Source organism: Hemitrygon akajei, chromosome 4 (genome assembly GCF_048418815.1).
Source record: "Hemitrygon akajei chromosome 4, sHemAka1.3, whole genome shotgun sequence".
NCBI lineage: Eukaryota > Metazoa > Chordata > Chondrichthyes > Myliobatiformes > Dasyatidae > Hemitrygon > Hemitrygon akajei.
Window position 1 is genome coordinate 27122547 of NC_133127.1, and position 20358 is coordinate 27142904.

The following is a 20358-nucleotide window of genomic DNA, read 5'->3' on the forward strand; positions in this document are numbered from 1 at the left end:
TTCCTGACTAATCTTCCTCTCCCAAGTAATGTGTCAATTGAACTTTTCAACACTTGGTGGCTGTAAGTGTGGCCTGGAATCCTGTCACCCAGGGTGGAGAGGAATTGGCTGAGGATATGTGGGAATATACTGGAACTGTTTTTATGGAACTTGGCGTTTTAAGAATCTTTCCAAAAGATGAGATGCATGGAAGTGTAATTAAAGTTACTGTAATTAAGTTTAATATAATTCATTTTGTTTAAAGTATTGTTTGACAGATACAAAGAGAAGAAAAAAACTCTGAAGGAAGGGAGGGTGGAAATTTGAACCAAAGTTTGTATAACTTTTCAATTCTAAACAAAGACAAGAAATTGTACATTTTCAATGGAAGGTTTTTTATTAGTCGGTTTGATTTTCAAACTTGAGCCAACCAGGTCTTGTCAGAAGAGTTTAAAACTCTTCAACATAATGTTGTCCAGGTTGAGGCGGTGGTTTCTAATCTGGGTTCCACGGACCCACAGCATAAAAAAGGTTGGGAACCCCTGGGTTAAAGCATCTATCTTGAGGAGCCTAAAAATTTGGTCTTAAATACATTATCTCCTAAAAATTTCTTATAATTGTCATCTTCACATTGGTGTCTATGACAGTGACAGCACTAAAACAACTCTGATCCAAATCAGAGTATTCATAGAAATATTCTGATTATTCAAAGAATATTCAAAATAATTAGAAATATTTAAAATAATCAGAATATTCAAAGAAATTAAATTATTCATTGAATCATAGAAAAATAGCATTTGCATTGAATCTTGTGCAGACCAAGGATAAATTCTGAGTATAGTTCTCATAAAGAGCATACACCTACTTTAGGGTATGTGACAATGAAATAATAGACGTAAAAGTGACCATGAAGCTGTCATTTTGGCAGTAAAGAAAATTCAAGGTGATCATATGTTTTCAGGATTGAAAAATCTTCCAGCCTTCCTCTTTCTCGTCTGTAGATGTGATTTGTAACTGCCTTTGATGTGTATAGCAATCCAAACCTCATTTTGGCCAGGAATGGGCAATAATCACTTAGATCCACTTGTTATGAAGCCATTAAATAATTATTTTATTTAAAACAGCTTTTTCACATAACTTTCCATGTTAAAAAATGTTTTGCGATTTTCAGTGCTGGTGTTGGTCGTACAGGCACTTTCATTGTTATTGATGCCATGTTGGATATGATGCATGCAGAGAGGAAGGTGGACGTATTTGGATTTGTGTCACGGATTCGAGCTCAGAGGTGTCAGATGGTTCAGACAGATGTAAGTATGAAAATTGTATTTTTGCTAATTAGCGTTCCTCATTAATTTAAATTATGTAGAATACTACATGTAATGAGTTCATAATATGGAGACGGGTATTATGGGTGCTGAAAATGGGGCGAGAAGGAGGGAAATAGAGCAGGTAAAGTGGAAATTCTAAGTCTCTTTCAAAATCCAGATTAACAATAGGGCAGATAAATGGTTGAATTCAAAAGGAGAAACGTAGTGACTATTTTGTTGCAGTTTTAGGTGGAGCACAGGTAAACCTAGTATTTACAGTCTTTTGTAAAGGAGGACTTGATGGTTGATGCAGTTGAATGGACCTTTAGTCAAAGAAGAAAGAGCATGAAGAACAATAAAGGCAAAAAAAAAAATCTGGTTTGTTCCTGATGATATTTCAGAGAATTGAGTTTATGGGACTATGCAGAAGTACACACAAACACTTCATAATTCCAGTGAAAAGTAAAGACGACACTATCAATAGCAGGTGTAGAGAGTATTCTGGAGGTGGATAAAAACTGCCTTTGGTATTGGACTGAATTCAACAAAGAAGCTGGGCTTGGATTTGAGTCAGTATTTTTCAGTTTGATAAGAGACTGATGTGGCGAAATGCCAATATCATTTTCTCTATTTTTACATATTTGACAAATGCTGTTAAATTTTGTTGCATTGTAGATGCAGTATGTATTTATATATCAAGCACTATTGGAACATTATTTATATGGGGACACAGAACTGGAAGTGACTTCACTTGAAAGCCACTTGCAAAAGCTTTACAATAGAGTATCTGGATCAGGCTGCAATGGTCTAGAGGAAGAATTCAAGGTAAGAAATTAAAACATTTAACCATTTAGTAAATGGGACCAGTTTGGGAACATGTTTTTAAAAGAACTTAGTCTTTTAATACCACTTTTTTTAGTTAGTAATTTTTCTTTAATTCACCTATTGACAAGTGACAAGTAGCTTATTGTCATTTAATTACGTACATGGATATAATGTATATGGAAACAAGACCATGTTTCTTCAAACCAGGATGTAAAACATATAGCACACAATAACTTATGAAGGTAAGGATAAAATTTACAAATGAATCACACATATATAACAGACTAAAGTGCGTTAATATTAAATATTGTAAGGTACAGGACAGATTAGCCAACGACACTTCAAATACAATGCAGCCGGGAGTTCAGAAGCCTTATGACCTGGGGGAACAAACTGCTTCTCATCCCGACCATTTTTGTTTTTATGCATTGTAGTCTCCTGCCTAATGGTAGAAACTCAGAGGATGCTGGATGGATGGGTGGAATCCTTAATAATACTAAGGGCTGTGCATATGCAGCACTCCTGATAACTGTCCCTGATAGCTGGTAGGGAGACCCCTATGATCCTCTCAGCTGTTCTCATAGTCCTTTGTAAGGACTTCAGGTCTGATGTTTGACTGCTCCCATACGAAATGGAGATCCAACCTTTATTTCCAAAAGAGAAATCTGACATGGTAAAACCTGGGCAGCACAAAATGCTATGTTGCAGACAAATGAGATGCCAAAAAACTGACAGCCTTGAATGTGAAAAGCCATCATGATCAAATTTTTTCAAGATATAGCTAAAGTCTCTTTCTATCAACACAAGTAAGTTAGTTGTTATTCCCTTGACCCATAGTTTTTACAGCACAAGAGGAGGCAATTTTGGTATTCATGTATGGTTGACTGACAATTCGCCTTCAACTTGAATAGTGTTTTTTTATTTATTTTATCTCAGTGTGCCATAATCTTCTTCACATTTCACCTGAACTCCCTTTACTTGTGTGATGGGGTTTCTTAAAAGACAACTCTACAATCTCCAGCTTTTGTTGTTGTTCAGTCATTTAGTTGAGTCTGACTTCTCATGACCTCATAGACCATAGGGTTTTCATGGCAAAATATGGAAGTAGATTGCCAGGCCTTTCTTCCTCACAGATACTGCTGCTGCCCATGGTTGGGACCCGGCTGGGTTTGAACTCAGGACTATCTGCCTTGCAGTCCAGTACTGATGCCACTACACCAGCAGCTGGCCCAATCTTCAACTTGGTTTGCAGCTAAAAGTCCCTCATGCATAGAACCATTATAGAGAATCTACGCATTTATCTAAGGATGGTCACACCTCTTTTAAAGGGTAAAAGACCAGAACTGGAAGCAAAATAGTAATTGTGGCTTAAATGGGGCCTTATGAAGTTCAGCGTAACTTTGTATTCACTGCAGCTATTTATAAAGCTCAATATTGTCTATGAATTAGTTACTATTAATATGTATTGGTACTTTTAAAGATCATGCACATAAATTTCAAGTCAATTCATTCCTACTAAAAGAGTAGTGCTTACAAAGGACTAAAAATATAGTTGTTGCAGTGCTGTTGATAGGATTCATAATGAATCCTGCACTGCTGACGGTCAGTCTCTGGGAAATAGTATAGCTGGAAGATGGCGCCAACATAGTAGTTGAGGAGAAGCATGAAAATTACTGGGGATGGGATAAATAAAGTTTTAAACAAGTGTTTGTGGTTTTAACATTTTTGAATGTGGAAGGAAATAAATTTTGGAGGCTCTGGTATCTTTTTAAAGGCAATAAACATTGTGCCAGGAGTGGTGCCAGAAGAATGGATTTCTCTTAACAATGTCATGTTTTCCCAAAAAGGATGAATGGATAATCTGATTAGGTACAGATTGGTGAGATTAACTTCCTTGTGATCTTTAAGGATGAATCAGGGGTCTTAATATTGTCCCAATAGCTCCTTCTCTGCTTTGAGTGGTCATGGACCAATGATTGCCAGAAGTTGGTGGAGATGTTGATTTTTTTCAAGGAAGGTCCAAGAACATCCTTGAAGTATTTGCTCTGCCTGGCAATTTCCTCCTACTATAGAGCTTAGAGTGCCTGTTTCAGGGCCTAGCTTCTGGTATGTAAATAACATGGCTAGCCCAGTGTAACTGACTGAAAGTAACTAGGACTTTAATGCTACAGGTGTTGTCTTAGAAGTCTTTGATGAAGTTAATTCCCTTATCCTCATAAATTTGGAGGATTTTGTGTAGTTGTCATTGGTGGTATTTTTCCAATGACTTGAGAAGCCTGCTGCAGAAATACCAGATGGCAGTGATCACTGTTTTTCAGTAGACCCTGAGTTTTTGCCTGTTCTGAGATCTTGCAATAAACACAGCATTTCTTAGTCACCCACAGGCTATGCTGATGCATTGAAGATAGTATTGTATTTCACCATCTATAATCTATTTTTGCTGAGAGATAGTTCACAAGATGATGGGTTGTTCATAGTTTCCAGAGTCTCGCTGTGAATCTAGAGTGTTAGAGGCCATGAGCAGCTTGGCAAAAGACTGTGGTCTTGCTACTATGTGATAATGCTGGAGAGATTCACCAGCAGAGTTTTGGTTGAGTAAGGATACTGCAGGTGATGGATCTGTTTTCCCTAGTGAGTGGTGAGTACCAGGAATACACTTTCAGAGAGAGCAGTGGAAGCAGAGTTGATAAACAGCATTTAACTGTGGTCTAGATGAACATTTGAATTGCTGAGGCATTAAAGGATGTAGGTCAAATACTGAAAAATGGGATTAATGTGGTTGGGTTCCCACTGGTTGGCAGAGCCTGTTTCCATGTGTAGGGTATAAGGCCCATCCTCTCAAGTACTTCAAAATGATTTGGTAATGTTATGGAACTTGGTCTCTCAGTGTGTGAACTACAATCATCTGCATTTTGCAGCTTCTTTACTGAGGTTTGAAAAATATTAGTTCACAGTTATAGTTGCATTAGGATGGATGGTTTCCATGAATTCTGAAAATTGTCTTCATACCCAGAGGTTTGTTGGAAATGAGGTACAGCATTGTGATACAAGAGAAAACTGTTGGGGCAATGATGATTCTATATATGACACTGGACTTCACTGAAATTGTTTTTTTTGTGAAATCATTTGTCAGTACTATGCCTTGTGTGGAGTCATGGAGCAAACAGAGAATGAGATAAATACATTTGAAGGATATGTCTCTCTTGACTGATAGTCATTCTTTAGTGAGGTTGTAAAAGGTCTCGCTTCATTTTCTTGGAATTGTCACATAGTAATGATCACTCCTGTTTTGCCTCAAGATGGACAGAATCTATATTGTGACTTAAAAAGCAGTTTGGCTGCTGTGTGGATCCAGTTATAGGACATTGGCAATGACTTTTTCTGTGGTAGACAACAGACAGATTCCTCTAAAGTTACCACAGTCAAATTACATGTTTTAGCATTCTTAATGCTCTAGAAGAGTTAATATAATCAGTTAGTTTGTGCAATTCTACAAGGGATTGAGATTTTTTGTAGATGTGACCATGAGGATTGATGAAGGTAGAGTAGTAGATTTTGTCTATGTGGACTTTATGAAAGCTGTTGACAAGGTTCCACATGGCAAACTGATCTAGTGGAGGGTTGATTTCAAGATTGGAGGTCTTTGACCAGTGGTATGCAGCAGGGATTGATTCTGGTTCCTCTGTTGTTTATCATGTATATTAACAATTTAAATAAAGATAAATGTGGCATGATTAGTCAACCCACAGAAGGCTACTGGACCAGACAATATTCCTGGTAGAGTGCTCAGAGGATGTGCAGACCAGCTGGCAGGTGTTCTCACTGACATCTTCAACATCTCTCTGAGCAGCACCGTCGTTCCAACATGCTTCAAGGCTGCCACCATTGGTCCCCGTGCCGAAGAAGTCTTCAGTGTCCTGCCTCAATGACTACCGTCCCGTTGCACTCACATCCAGCACATAAAAGCCCTGCTGCCCCCCTCAATAGACCCCCTGCAGTTCATGTATCGTCCCAACTGCTCAACAGATGACGCTATCACCACCACCCTCCACCTGGCCCTCACCCACCTGGATAAAAAAGACACATACGTGTGAATGCTGTTCATAGACTTCAGTTCAGCATTCAACACAATAATTCCTCAGCACCTGATTGGAAAGCTGAAACTGCTGGGCCTGAGCACCTCCCTCTGCAACTGAATCCTAAACTTCTGACTGGGAGATCTCAGTCAGTCCAGATCGGGAGCAGCATCTCCAACACCATCACACTGAACACGGGAGCCCCCCAGGGCTGTGTGCTCAGTCTGCTGCTGTTCACTCTGCTGACCCACGACTGTGCAGCAATACACAGCTCGAATCACATCATCGGGTTCGCAGATGACACAACCGTGGTGGGTCTCGTCAGCAAGAACGACGAGTCAGCATACAGAGAGGAGATGCAGTGACTAATGGACTGGTGCAGAGCCAACAACCTGTCTCTGAATGTGAACAAAACAAAAGAGATGGTTGTTGACTTCAGGAGAGCATGGAGCAACCACTCTCTGCTGAACATTGACAGCTCCTCCGTTGAGATCGTTAAGAGCACCAAATTTCTTGGTGTTCACTGGCGGAGAATCTCACCTGGTCCCTCAACACCAGCTCTATAGCCAAGAAAGCCCAGCAGCGTCTACTTTCTGCGAAGGCTGTGAAAAGTCCATCTCCCAACCCCCATCTTCACCACATTCTACAGAGGATGTATCGAGAGCATTCTGAGCAGCTGCATCACTGTCTGGTTCGGAAATTGCACCGTCTTGGATCGCAAGACCCTGCAGCGGATAGTGAGGTCAGCTGAGAAGATCATTGGGGTCTCTCTTCCCGCTATTACAGACATTTACACCACACACTGCACACGCAAAGCTAACAGCATTGTGAAGGACCCCACGTACCCCTCACACAAACTCTTCTCCCTCCTGCCATCTGGCAAAAGGTGCTCTGGCATTTGGGCTCTCATGACCAGACTGGGCAACAGTTTCTTCCCCCAAGCCATCAGACTCCTCAATACTCAGAGTCTAGACTGACTTCTACATCGTTTATTATTATATTGTAATTTGTCCTCTACTGTGCCTATTGCCTTGTTTATTAATTATTGTACTACCCTGCACTGTTTTGTGCACTTTATGTAGTCCTCTGCAGGTCTGTAGTCTAGTGCAGCTTTTATGTTGTTTTATGTAGTCTAGTTTAGCCTTGTGCTGTCTCACATAGTCTAGTGTAGTTTTGTGCTGTTTTATGCAGCACCAGGGTCCTGGAGGAACATTGTTTTGTTTTTATTGTGTACTGTACCAGCAGTTTATGGTCAAAATGACAATAAACTTGACTTGTATACAGGTAACTCCACTGTAAAAGTCGACAGTGGTTTAAGAGTATAATTGAATCTAGATCAACTGCAAAATGGGCAAAGGAATGGCATGTGGAATTTAACTTGGAGAAATGTGAAGTGATGCAATTTTGGAGTTAAATCAGGGAAAGGCTTACACAATGGGTTCTATGGAGTACTGAGGGGTACAGGTACATTGTTCCTGAAAGTGGTGACATAGGTAAACAAGGTGGTGTAGAAGGTATATGACATGATTGCCCTCAACTGGTGGGTATTGGGTTATGGGAGTTTGGATGCCATGTTATATCTGTATAAGACATTGATGAGACTGCATCTGGAATATTATGTGGTTGCCATTCTATAGCAAGGATGTGAATAAGGTGAAGAGGAGGCAGGAAAACTTCATAAGGATGTTGCCAATACTGAAAGGCTTGAGTTATAAGGTCAGACTGCATAAACTGTGATTGTTTTCTCTGGAGTGAAGGAGGCTGGAAGACCACCTTATGGATATTTATAAAATCATGTGGGATGTTGTTAAGCTGGATGATCAATCTTTTTCTCAAGGTACATGTGTCTAAAACCAGAGGGCATAAGTTTAAGATGAGGGGGAAATGAGTTAAAGTAGACCGAAGGAAACATTTTCACACAGAAGGTGGTGGGTATATGAAACAAGCAGTCAGATTAAACAATAGAGGTCAGTACCATTACAGTATTTACAAGATATTTGGACAGGTACATGAATTGGAAAGGTTTGGAGAGATGTGAGTTAAATTGGGCAAGTTGGGCTGAAGAACCTTTTTCCAGGCAGTATAACTCTAAGGTGCTCTGAGATATGCTCATAGTTGGATATTAGGGTCAATAGAAGGTATGGGAATCTCTGTGCATGGTATTTCAGGCCCAGTATTGATATCTGTAAAACCTACTAGACCCACAGAACAGCAGATTACTGTTCTGTCAGTGACTCATTTACCTCCCAAGTTTTAGTTGATCTGTAACCCTTAATGCCACATACCTCCAGAGAAGACTGTATAAAATACACTGTCTGTGAAGGAGAGCTGAGTCATTGTTTGAAGTCCACTGCGCTCGTTATATCCTCGAAGAACTCCAGTAAGTTTGTCAAGCAGGACCTGCCTTTGCTGAATCCATGCTGCGTCTGCCTAATGAATCCATTTCTTTCCAGATGTCTCACTATTTCTTCTTTAATGATAGGTTCAAACATTTAACCAACTACAGATGTTAAGCTAACTGGCCAGGTATAGATAAGGATGCATAGAGTTGAGGTGATGTATTAGCATGGATGGAGGATTGGTTAACTAACAGAAAGCAGGGAGTTGGGACACATGGGTATTACTCTAGTTGGCAATCAGTGGTGTGCCTCAGGGGTCAGTACTGGGCCAGCAACTGTTCACTGTATACATTAAGGATCTGGAGGAGGACACGGAGTGTCGTGTATCTAAGTTCGCCGATGATAATAAATTGAGTGGAAAAGCAAATTGGGCAGAAGATAGAGTCTGGAGAGAGATATGGATAGGTTAAATGAGTGGGCAAGGGTCTGGTAGATGGAATACAATGTTGGTAAATGCGAGGTCATCCACTTTGGAAGAAACAATGGAAGAGCAGATTATTATTTAAATGGTAAAAAATTGCAGCATGCTGCTGTGCAGAGGGACTTGGGAGTGCTTTGCACGAACCACAAAAGGTTGGTTTGCAGGTGCAGCAGGCTATCAAGAAGGCAAATAGGTGTTGGCCTTCATTGCTAGAGGGATTGAATTTAAGAGCAGGGAGGTAATGCCACAACTGTACAGGGTACTGGTGATGCTGCACCTGGATGCAGGTCTCCTTACTTGAGGAAGGATATACTAGTTTTGGAAGTTGTACAGAAGCAGTTCACTAGGTTGATTCCAGAGACGAGGTATTTAGACTATGAGGAGAGATTGAGTTGCCTCGGACTGTACTCACTGGACTTCAGAAGAATGAGAGGAGATCTGATAGAAACATAAAATTCTGAAAAGGATAGATAAGATAGAGGCAGGAAAGTTGTTTCCACTGATAGGTGAGACTAGAGCTAAAGGACATAGCTTCAAGATTCGGGGGAATATATTTAGGATGAAGATGAGGAACTGCTTTTCCCAGAGAGTGGTGAATCTGTGGAATTCTCTGCCCAATGACGCAGTGGAGGCTACCTCAGTAGCTATATTTAAGACAAGGTTAGATAGATTTTTGCATAGTAGGGTAATTAAGGGGTCTGGGGAAAAGGCAGGTAGGTGGCGATAAGTACATGGCCAGATCAGCTATGATTTTGTTGAATGGCAGAGCAGGCTTGACGGGCCAGATGACTTATTCCTGCTCCTAATTCTTATGTTTTTATCTGATGTTCTTATGTTGAAGTCATTTTTTGTTCTACATACAGGGAACTCCCAAAGTTTTACATTGCACTGATGGTGAATGCCTTCTCTTGTCTAAGTTTACTGCTGGAACTGTCAGACATTTGCCACAAAAAATATGTGTCAGTGATGATAAATCTGATTCTGATTCTATGTAATTGGAGAACAGTTGTCCCACTTAATTATGTGCTAAAATGTTGCTATCAAGTTTAAAATACAATACTTAAGCAATTAAATTGTGGTTGGTATTAACTGTTTTATAAAAATCAGTCTCTGAAAAGCAGACAGTACCTTTAATCTGAAGAACAGTTCAAGTTATGATTTCAGAGAAATAATAGTCATAAAGAAAAATATATATAGCTCAAGCCGCTGGGTGTATTGATCGTCCTGGTCTATCTTGCACTACCACTGAGTGAACACCGGAGGGCAGCACTGCCAGGAGGGGACCACCCCCAATCCAAGTACAGATTCCAGTATGTCCCACAGGGGCTCTCCCACACCGCCTTGGCATCTCCTCTCCTCATCGGCTGCAACAGGCGACCCCATGGCCTTGGCCTAGGCTTCACCATAACTGAGGCAAAACAGCTCACCCTGCTGACAGACTCGCCAATGATCCATTGAACTGGACTTGCAGTGTTCTACATTGCCAATAGCCAACAGGGTCTTAAAATCACAAGAAAAACAAGCTAATCAGTCACACTGTGCATCATCCAATGGTGCACGACAAGTCCAGGTGTCAGCAGAATAACAATATGCAATACATCCAGCTGCAGTACTTGATGTTCTTAGTATCCAGCAGTGACTTGCAATCATAAAAAAGACATACAAGACAAACAAATGCATCTTTGATTAGACAGTGAATATCAATATGTAGTTGACAACTGTTAGAGTCTGTCTCTTAAGAGCATCAAATTTCTTGGTGTTCACCTGATGGAGAATCTCACCTGGTCCCTCAACACTAGCTCCATAGCAAAGAAAGCCCAGCAGCGTCTCTACTTTCTGCGAAGGCTGAGGAAAGTCCATCTCCCCCCCCCCCCCCCCCCCCTTCCTCATCACATTCTAAAGGGGTTGTATTGAGAGCATCCTGAGCAGCTGCATCACTGCCTGGTTTGGAAATTGCACCATCTCGGATCGCAAGACCCTGCAGTGGATAGTGAGGTCAGCTGAGAAGATCATCGGGGTCTCTCTTCTGGCCATCACGGACATTTACACTACACGCTGCATTCGCAAAGGAAACAGCATTATGAAGGACCCCATGCACCCCTCATACAATCTCTTCTCCCTCCTGCCGTCTGGGAAAAGGCTCCGAAGCATTCGGGCTCTCACGACCAGACTATGTAACAGTTTCTTCCCCCAAGCTATCAGACTCCTCAATACCCGAAGCCTGGACTGACACCTTGCCCTATTGTCCTGTTTATTATTTATTGTAATGCCTGCACTGTTTTTGTGCACTTCATGCAGTCCCGTAGTCTGGTGTAGCTTTCTCTTTTTTTTTTACGTAGTTAAAGTCTAGTTTTTGTACTGTGTCAAGTAACAGCATGGTCCTGAAAAACGTTGTCTCATTTTTACTATGTACTGTACCAGCAGTTATGGTCGAAATGACAATAAAAAGTGACTTGACTTGAAGAGATGTAAAGCTGACTAATATATTTGAAATTGCATGATATGGACCGTGTCTTCTGACTGGATGGAGATCAATAGGAAGTTATTTATAAGAACATAAAATATTAAAGTAGGGTAAAGCATTCAGCTCCTTGTACCTGTTTTGTGACTCAATAAGATTACAGCTGATCCTTTACATCCACACTAACTTCCTGCAGTAACATATTTCCCTGATTCTATTAATATCTAAAAAATGTATTGATCTCATTTTTGAATATACTTACCAACTGAACTGTACAATCCTCTTGAGTAAAGAATTTCGAAGCTTTACTCCCTTGAGATATAAATGTATCTACCCTGAATAGCCAATTTCTTATTTTGTGACTATAACACCTGATTCATATGTCTGAACCAAGAGAATTGTACCTGCATCTGCTCTGTCAAATGCTGTAAAGACTCAGAAATAAGTATCTCATGGAAATTGACTTTGCATGTTGTTTAATGCAAATTTAAAAATTTGTGCTTATTATTCAGCACACACTTGATTTTGTTATTATCCTCCTCAGAAACTGACATCGATCAAAATTCAGAATGATAAAATGAGAACGGGTAATTTACCAGCCAACATGAAGAAAAACAGAGTTCTTCAGATCATCCCATGTAAGAGGTTTTTTATAATTAAACTGAATATTCTTTGTGCTTCAATTTAGAAGATCTGAGTTGTTACATAAAAACCTGACATGTTAATATGGTTACAAATTCATTGCCCTGTTATGGAACTTTAAATGGTGATTTTTGACAACTTAGATGATTTGATTGTATGGATAGAAAATATCTCAACAATCAAGAATAACCTGAACATCAAAACTAATATCAAAGTTCACTTAAACCAAAGTTGATGATATTGTAGAGCACTCTCCCAAGAAAATTTGAAGATCATCAAGATCATGGCTAATCTACTTCAGTGGCCCCAATGACGTTTTTCTGCCGATCCCCTTTATTCTCCTAGTATCCAGAAATCTATCTAATTTGACCTTATTTATATTTGCAGACTGAGCCTCCAGGAGCAGGTATACCAATGATTTACCACTCTCTGTATGAAATTATTTCTCTTCATTGTCCTTAATGGGACCAACCCGTCCTGTGTTTTAAGATTACTGCTTCTGGACTCCTCAGTCGGCCAACATAACTTCTCTGTATCCATTCTATTGAGCCTCAAGATATTTTGTAGGTTTCCATGAGATCTCATTCTTCTCAACTAAATAGAATATAGACTTAGCCTACTTTATCTCTTCTGTATTTCACGCACCTCTGCCCTCAGCCCATCCCCCCGCCAGCCCACCAGGGATAGAGTCCCCCTGGTCCTCACCTATCACCCTACCAGCCTACAGATCCAACGTATAATCCTCCGTAACTTCCGCCACCTCCTACGGGATCCCACCACCAGCCACATCTTTCCCTCCCCCCCCACTCTCGGCTTTCCGTAGGGATCGCTCCCTACACGACTCCCTTGTCCATTCATCCCCCCCATCCCTCCCCACCGACCTCCCTCCAGGCACTTATCCCTGCAAACGGAAGAAGTGCTACACCTGCCCCCACACTTCTTCCCTCACCACCATCCTAGGCCCCAGACAGTCCTTTCAGGTGAGGCACCACTTCATCTGCGAGTCAACTGGGGTGATATACTGTATCCGGTGCTCCCGATGTGGTCATTTATACATTGGGGAGACCCGCCGCAGACTGAGAGAGCGTTTCACCGAACACCGGCGCTCAGTCCTCCAGCAGTGGCGGGATCTCCCTGTGGCCACACACTTCAATTCCACAGACCACTCCCACTCCAATATGTCTGTCCATGGCCTCCTCTACCGTCAAGATGAGGCCACAAGCAGGTCGATGGAGCAATACCTTATCTCCCGCCTAGGTAGACTCCTACCTGCCGGCATGAGCATTCAACTCACAGACCTCCATTGATACCCCTGCCCCCCCCCCCCCCCCCTTACCCCATCCCGATCTATAATTTTAGTCTGGTTCTCTTTCTCTTTTTCCCCCCTCACTACAATCTCCCCCCAGCCCTACCTTTCTTTCTCTTTTATTTCCCATAATTCTCCACCTACCCCCTAGCCCATTTCCCTTCAGCCTATCACTTTCCCAGCTCTCTATTTCATCCCTCCCCCCCACTTCTTACCCCCCCCCCACCGACCATCCCATGTTACTTCACTCCTGATGAAGTGTTTCGGCCTGAAACGTCGTCACTACCTCCTCCCATAGATGCTGTCTGGCCTGCTGAGTTCTGCCAGCATTTTCTGTTTTTTTATTGATCTCTCTTCACATGACAGGTGCTATTCTTGGAGCAAACAAAGTGAATCTTTGTTATACTCATTCTATTGCTAGTGCATTTTTTTTAATAAAGAAACCCAAATGGTACATAATGCTCCAGAGGTAGTCTCACCAAGGATGTAAATAATATAAATTGATGCATAAGTCGTTTCATATTAAAGAGCAATATACAGTTTTATATAGCTGCAACATAATTTCCTTAAACTTATGCCTAGACTATTGAGGGCAACCATGTGACCATAAACCACTTTTACCACCTTTATCACTCTGTCTACTTGTGTGGTCATTTTAAATGAGCTATAGACTTCAACTGCAAGATCCCTCTGTACATCAGTGCTGGTAGGGGTCCTGGCATTACCCTTCAGTATTGCCTACTAAAGGGTAACACCTTACACTCACAAACCTTAAGCTCCACTCAGCCATTTCTCCACTTACGTCACTACTGATCTGTATGAAGCTGTATCCTTTGATAGCCCTCTATATTGTCTACAACTCCAGCAGTCTTTGTGTCATTTGCAATCTTACTAATCCACCCACCTACATTTCTATCTATCACATATTCATATATCAGCATACCATAAGGGGCACAAAGGCTTTCCAGGAGCAGCAGTATTTGCTTTTTGATTATGCCATCACCTGTTTTGTCATTTAAATTTCCCTGCCTTTCATTCTATGTCTTTTCTCATTTTCTTCCCAGCCATGGACATCCCAACACTATACCACAGCTTTCTCTACAATTTAAAGCTATCATATCTATTTTTTTCTCAATTCTGTTGCAAGCTCATTGATCTGAAATGTTAATTCACTTTTCCTCTTGAAAGATGCTGAATATGTTTTATTTTAGTATTTCATTAAGCATATATTAACAGTGCTGTTAATTTTAGTTAGTTAATTTGTTAAGCTGTGTGAAAAATCAATCAGATCCTGGATTTTGGTGCAAACGTTTGATGCTCGAGCTGCTGAATTCCAGCAGTTTGCTTTATGGCCTTGGACTAAATATGCAAATCAAACTTGCTTTGCTGCTCAACTTTGCCCCTTTTAGAACCCTCCCCACCACCTGGGGGCAATAATATCCATATTGAGATCTTGCAACAAATGAACCCCATTCCTTGTGAACTGTCTATCAACAGAGGCAGATGATGGATTTTGCCATGATAGTGTGGCAGCACAAACTTTGGCCATCTGAGGAAAATGTCATGAAAGATGAAGGCCTCAGACCTAGCAGAAAAAACATGGTCTACCAAGCAACAGAACTTTGCTCTCTGATATACAGCGGGGATATGATCTGCTTAGATGATTAGCTACCTCTAATCTTGTCTCCACAAAATGCTTTAATTCCTTTGGAAGGATCAGCATTCTCTCCCAGGACAAATACCCAAAAGTAATAAAATTGATGAAAAGTAAATTTGTATAATAAGTGTCTATTTTGAATTAATTATGTTAAACTGTGGATGTTGTAATAACAATGGGCATTTTTCTTGCAGATGAATTTAACCGAGTCATCATTCCTGTAAAGAGAGGTGAAGAAAACACAGATTATGTAAATGCCTCTTTCATTGATGTAAGTGTCTAGAAAATAACTAATTAGAGCAGCATGAGAAATGGTAAATTCAGGTTTTCAGATGTAGCATCCGTGCCCCCAATTTACCCCTGTTCACCTAGGGTGAACCGCCATCACCCCACCAGTAGTGCGCTACTTCGGTGTAAATACGGTGTAATGCCCTCCCAGTACATGCTTGCAACACAAATACCAGACAATACACCAAAAGCGAGTAAATAATTGCAACTTTATAGTTATTTTTTAGTGATGGGTTAGTAGAAACAGATAACCTAAAGGTGCCAAATCAATAAGTTTATCAGTTTGTGCACATAATATTTTAATACCTTGGAGCTCACGCCTCCAGTTCCATCCACGACGATCCTCTGAGCCTTCAGCCACCGTCCGAACCGCCGACGTCCAGTATCCACCACTCTGGAACCGATGCCCACTCCTCACATGTCCGTCCTCCTCGCTCTCCTCCCAAAAAAGACGGTGAACTCCCACCCAGCTTACACATACAAGATAGCATAACAATTCTCCATTGGTTAGTTCCCCCCTTATCTGCAGTCATAACCCAAACATTCCAGAAACAGAAACCCATTACAGCATTAAATAACATTACAGAGAAGCCATTTCAATATATCAGTACCAAGAAACCATTTTGTTAGCCTGCACAGTTAAAAATTCCACCATCTTTACAGGCAGTGTTCCAGAAGTTGTTATTTATATTCTTCTAAAAGAAAACCTCTTATCCCCCCCGGCCCTTGACTTTTATCCGTGTCTTTAAATTAATCACTGCTGCTTATGAATTATCTTCTGATTGGATCATCTTCTCTTGAAGCTTCATGTCCTTTCTAAAGTATGACAACCAGAATTTGCCACAATATTTCATTTGTGGCCTAGCCATTATTTTATGGCGAATCAGCATAACCTCCATATTTTTGTATTCATTGCGCTAATTATGAAAACTAGATTCGTAAGTATGTTACAAAAAACACATTTTTCAAAACATGCCTGCAGCATCTCCTGTGATTTGTACACAACTGCACCCAGATCACCCAGTTCCTGTACACGTTCTAGAACTTTGAATTCTCTATATTGATTCTTTGAAATTTTGTGATATGATTAAAACTGCAATTTTCTGTTTAATGTAGTCCATTATAATATTTAGACATTAGAAATGGAAAGTTCGTTTAGAGTTCTCATGACCTTTTGATCTAATCAAGATGTTAAGTACTTTATAACTTTATTTATGTTTCTTCTTTGAGTCTGACCAATGATTGCTTTCTTTAATCTTTAATTGTTAATGTAATGTAACTGTTATGTTAATTAGTTTATTAATTAATAGAAATAATCATGACTGGCTGTCTTGTAAGCTTCATGTAGAACATGCCAGTTGCATTAAGTAAACAGGAGTTGGTACATATATCTGTATCTTGATAGATTATTGCAAGTTTAGGTATGGCAGGCAACTTATTAGTTGTCTTGTTGAGTTTATTGAATCACAGAACAATACTAGTTTTGCCCTTTTGAAAGAACTACCTAATTAGTCCTACTTCCTTGCATTCCCACTCAGTTTCTATTATTCCCCCTTTAGATTTTAATCCAATTAAACTTGAAGACTGTTACTGGATCCAGTTCACCCACCTTCAGTTAGTGCATTTTAGATTGTATCTATTCATTGCACAAGCTACTTCTCCTTGTTTCACTTTTTCTTTTACATCTGACCACAATATGTGCAAGCTGGTCCTCACTGCTTTTGCCACTGGGGATAATTTCTGCTTATTTATGAAGAGTTATCTTGATTTTTAGAAACTGATTTAAATATGTCCGTAAACTACCCTGTTTTAACGGAGGCCAACCTCTTGCTTTTCCAATCTCCTTTGCAAAATTTCAAATATGGTGCCCAGTAAAATGTAATCAAAATTCTAAAGCCATTTATGAAAGTCACGCAAAATGTTACTGCTTTTGAATACTGTGCTTTTCAGTAAACCCATTGGTTCTGTATGCTTTAATTAATGTTATTTCAATTTGTTCTATCATGGAAAGTGGCACATACAGCCTTGATGTCTCAATTGCTGAATATGCTTTAAAATTACATAATTTAGTTTTTACTGCGCTTCATTGCTCTTTTTACCAGAATGTATCTCTCCTCGCTTCAATGTTAAATTACATCGGTGGTGTGTCAAGCCCATACATGTTGGTTAAATTTACATCTGAGCTTGTTGATGAAGTTTTCAGGGACTTTCAAATATAGCCATGTAAAGTTTGTAGACTAAAAAAGCAGCACCATATAATATTCAGCATAGTCGTGTTTAAGTAGGCACAAGATAAAAAAGAAAAGTGAATGAGATATTCTTAAACTGACATCAAATCAACAAAGTGAGAACTTAGGGAGAAAACCTAGAAATGTTTAATTTCCTATTTCCCATGCCCTTTCTGTGCAACGGCCATCAATGAAACAGAATTAAATTTCATTTTGGGTAAATTTAGAGGACCTGGTTTAAAGTATTTTGGTGTAATTGAGACAATACTTTAGATAATAATTCAGTTTTGAACGCCAATACAGAGAAAGACTCTGTCCTGTGAAATATGCAGCTAGAAACAGTTTGGAGAAGAGCTGTGAGGTTATTCTCTTTATGTAAAAGACTGAGGAGCAGATAGAGAAATTAAAGTGATATAGCTGGGATGGGGTTGAAAGGATGTGCATCCAACTTGTGCTGAAGATTGCATACTAAATATTTTGCAGTGATACTGCACTATAAAACTGCCAGTTTTCCTAAATTAACTTGCTGAATCAATGTTAATGCAAGCAGAGTATTGAAGATCTTGGGAATCTGTTATATTTTAATTTTGGTTTCTGCTCATGCCCATTAACAGTTGAAAGTTTTCTCAATCCTGTTAGCCTATGGACCAAACTCATGTTTATTTACAAAAATTATTCCCACAGGATCCTCTTATTAAGGCACCTTTTATAAATAACAGCATGTAAACACCTATACAGCTATGAAAATATTTAAACAGATTACAAATAGACAAGTTTTATAATGTATGTGACCCATTACCAAAATAGTTTATTATCAGAAATAAGGCTATGTTAGAGTAATTGGTTGGTTTTAGAAAGGAAAATTCAATTTCTTTGGAATATGTCTGCATTTTGCAGATGTATTAATCCAAAAGTATGTTTCAGATTGTGGCCTTGAGCTTAAAAATATACAGATACAAATTAATTAAATTGAAATGTCATGAAGTTTAAGAATTGAAATTAGATAGATAGATAGATACTTTATTCATCCCCATGGGGAAATTCAACTTTTTTCCAATGTCCCATACACTTGTTCTCCAGCACATTATTCTCCAGCATATATTTTGTCTGTAAAAGATTTGTCATGAAATATTGTCTACCACCAGCAATATTTGAAATGCAGTGGTTGATACTTTCTGATGGTTAGATATTGACTCATATTGCACAGGTACAGGCCCTTTGGTCCATACTGACTATGCTGACCATACTAAACCAATTTATTGGTACTTGGTCTGTAGCCTTTTATGCTTTGGTGGTTCAAGTGTTCATTTGGATACTTACTATTGTGAGAGTTTCTGCCTCCATTATCTACTTAGGCAGTGCATTCCAAACTCCAACTCTGGGTTGAAAAATATCTTCTTTGTATCCCACCTAAACCTCTTAATCTTTTATGTTAAATATCTGGTTATGTACAGTATTTTGTTCCTGTATACGATGCTCATAATTTTCTACTCCCCTGTATCGGGTTTCCACTTGGCTGGTTCTACTCCAAAAGAAACACATGTAAATAGTTATTTTATATATAAGTTGGAATTTAACAATTTTTGCATCAAGTAAGTTTTGCAGGTCAAATGTTTTAATTGAGATTTATCCTAGAGACTGAATTGTTGGTTTAACTATTGAATGTAATTCTAAACAGAGAGGTAATAGAAACATAGAAAAGCTACAGCACAATACAGGCCCTTCAGCCCACAAAGTTGTGCCGAACTTGTCCCTACCTTTGAAATTACTAGGCTTACCCATAGCCCTCTATTTTTCTAAGCTCCATATACCTATACAAAAGTCTCTTAAAAGACCCTCTTGTATCCACCTCCACCACTGTTGCTGGCAGCCCATTCCACGCACACACCACTCTCTGAGTAAAAAACTTACCCCTGACATCTCCTCTCTACCTACTCTCCAGCACCTTAAACCTGTATCCTCTTGTGGCAACCATTTCATCCCTGGGAAAAAGCCTCTGACTATCCACACGATCAATGCCTCTCATCATCTTATACACCTCTATCAGGTCATCTCTCATCCTCCATCGCTCCAAGGAGGAAAGCCGAGTTCACTCAACCTATTCAAATAAGGCATGCTCCCCATACCTTATTGGAGGTGTTGAAGATGCTTTTTAATTTAAGTCCTTTTCTGTAATGCAGGGAAACACTGTTAAGTTTCTTAATTTGTATTCCTAGGGATATCGACAGAAAGATTCATACATAGCCAGTCAAGGACCTCTTCAGCATACAATAGAAGATTTCTGGAGAATGATTTGGGAATGGAAGTCGTGTTCCATTGTTATGTTAACAGAATTAGAAGAAAGAGGCCAGGTATATCTTCATGAATGTGTTTCTTATGTTTCTTAAGTGGTAGTTTTGGATTTTTTCAGAACAACATAATCATCCTCACCCCTCATCTGACTAACAAAAACATCCCCCTCCGTTCAACTGTACAAGCCTCTGTCTCCTTTTCAGTTCTGTCAAGGGTCTCTAACCCGAAAAGTCGACTCATTCTTTTCCACATACCTGCTGAATATTTTCAATATTTTTGTTTTTGTTTTAACAGTCCTCCAATCAAGCAGAGGACTTGTCATTTGAATATTTATGTTTGTTTTTAGGTTTACTTGCTCCCTTATTCACTATGAATAAGTGTATGGTAAATTGTGATGTGTTGTGTCACTTCATTTGCTGACTTTCAGAATATTGTTTAAGCACTTGTTCTGGCCCTTGAGTGGTCTGATGTTCAATA

At 39.7% G+C, this 20358-nt stretch overlaps 2 protein-coding genes across 6 annotated transcripts in view; both read left to right on the forward strand.

Annotated features, from left to right (window-relative positions):
• Positions 1–20358, forward strand: part of ptpra (protein tyrosine phosphatase receptor type A) — a 220457-nt gene that overhangs the window by 169120 nt on the left and 30979 nt on the right. For all 5 annotated transcript variants that reach the window (XM_073042171.1, XM_073042169.1, XM_073042168.1 and 2 more), the window contains 5 exons: positions 1151–1286; positions 1962–2111; positions 12013–12106; positions 15268–15344; positions 19806–19940. In XM_073042171.1, coding sequence (XP_072898272.1) covers positions 1151–1286; positions 1962–2111; positions 12013–12106; positions 15268–15344; positions 19806–19940 — 592 coding nt within the window. The remainder of the gene's footprint in view (positions 1–1150; positions 1287–1961; positions 2112–12012; positions 12107–15267; positions 15345–19805; positions 19941–20358) is intronic.
• The window catches only part of gnrh2 (gonadotropin-releasing hormone 2), a 252149-nt gene that overhangs the window by 150406 nt on the left and 81385 nt on the right, over positions 1–20358 (forward strand). The gene's annotated exons all lie outside the window — the stretch shown is intronic.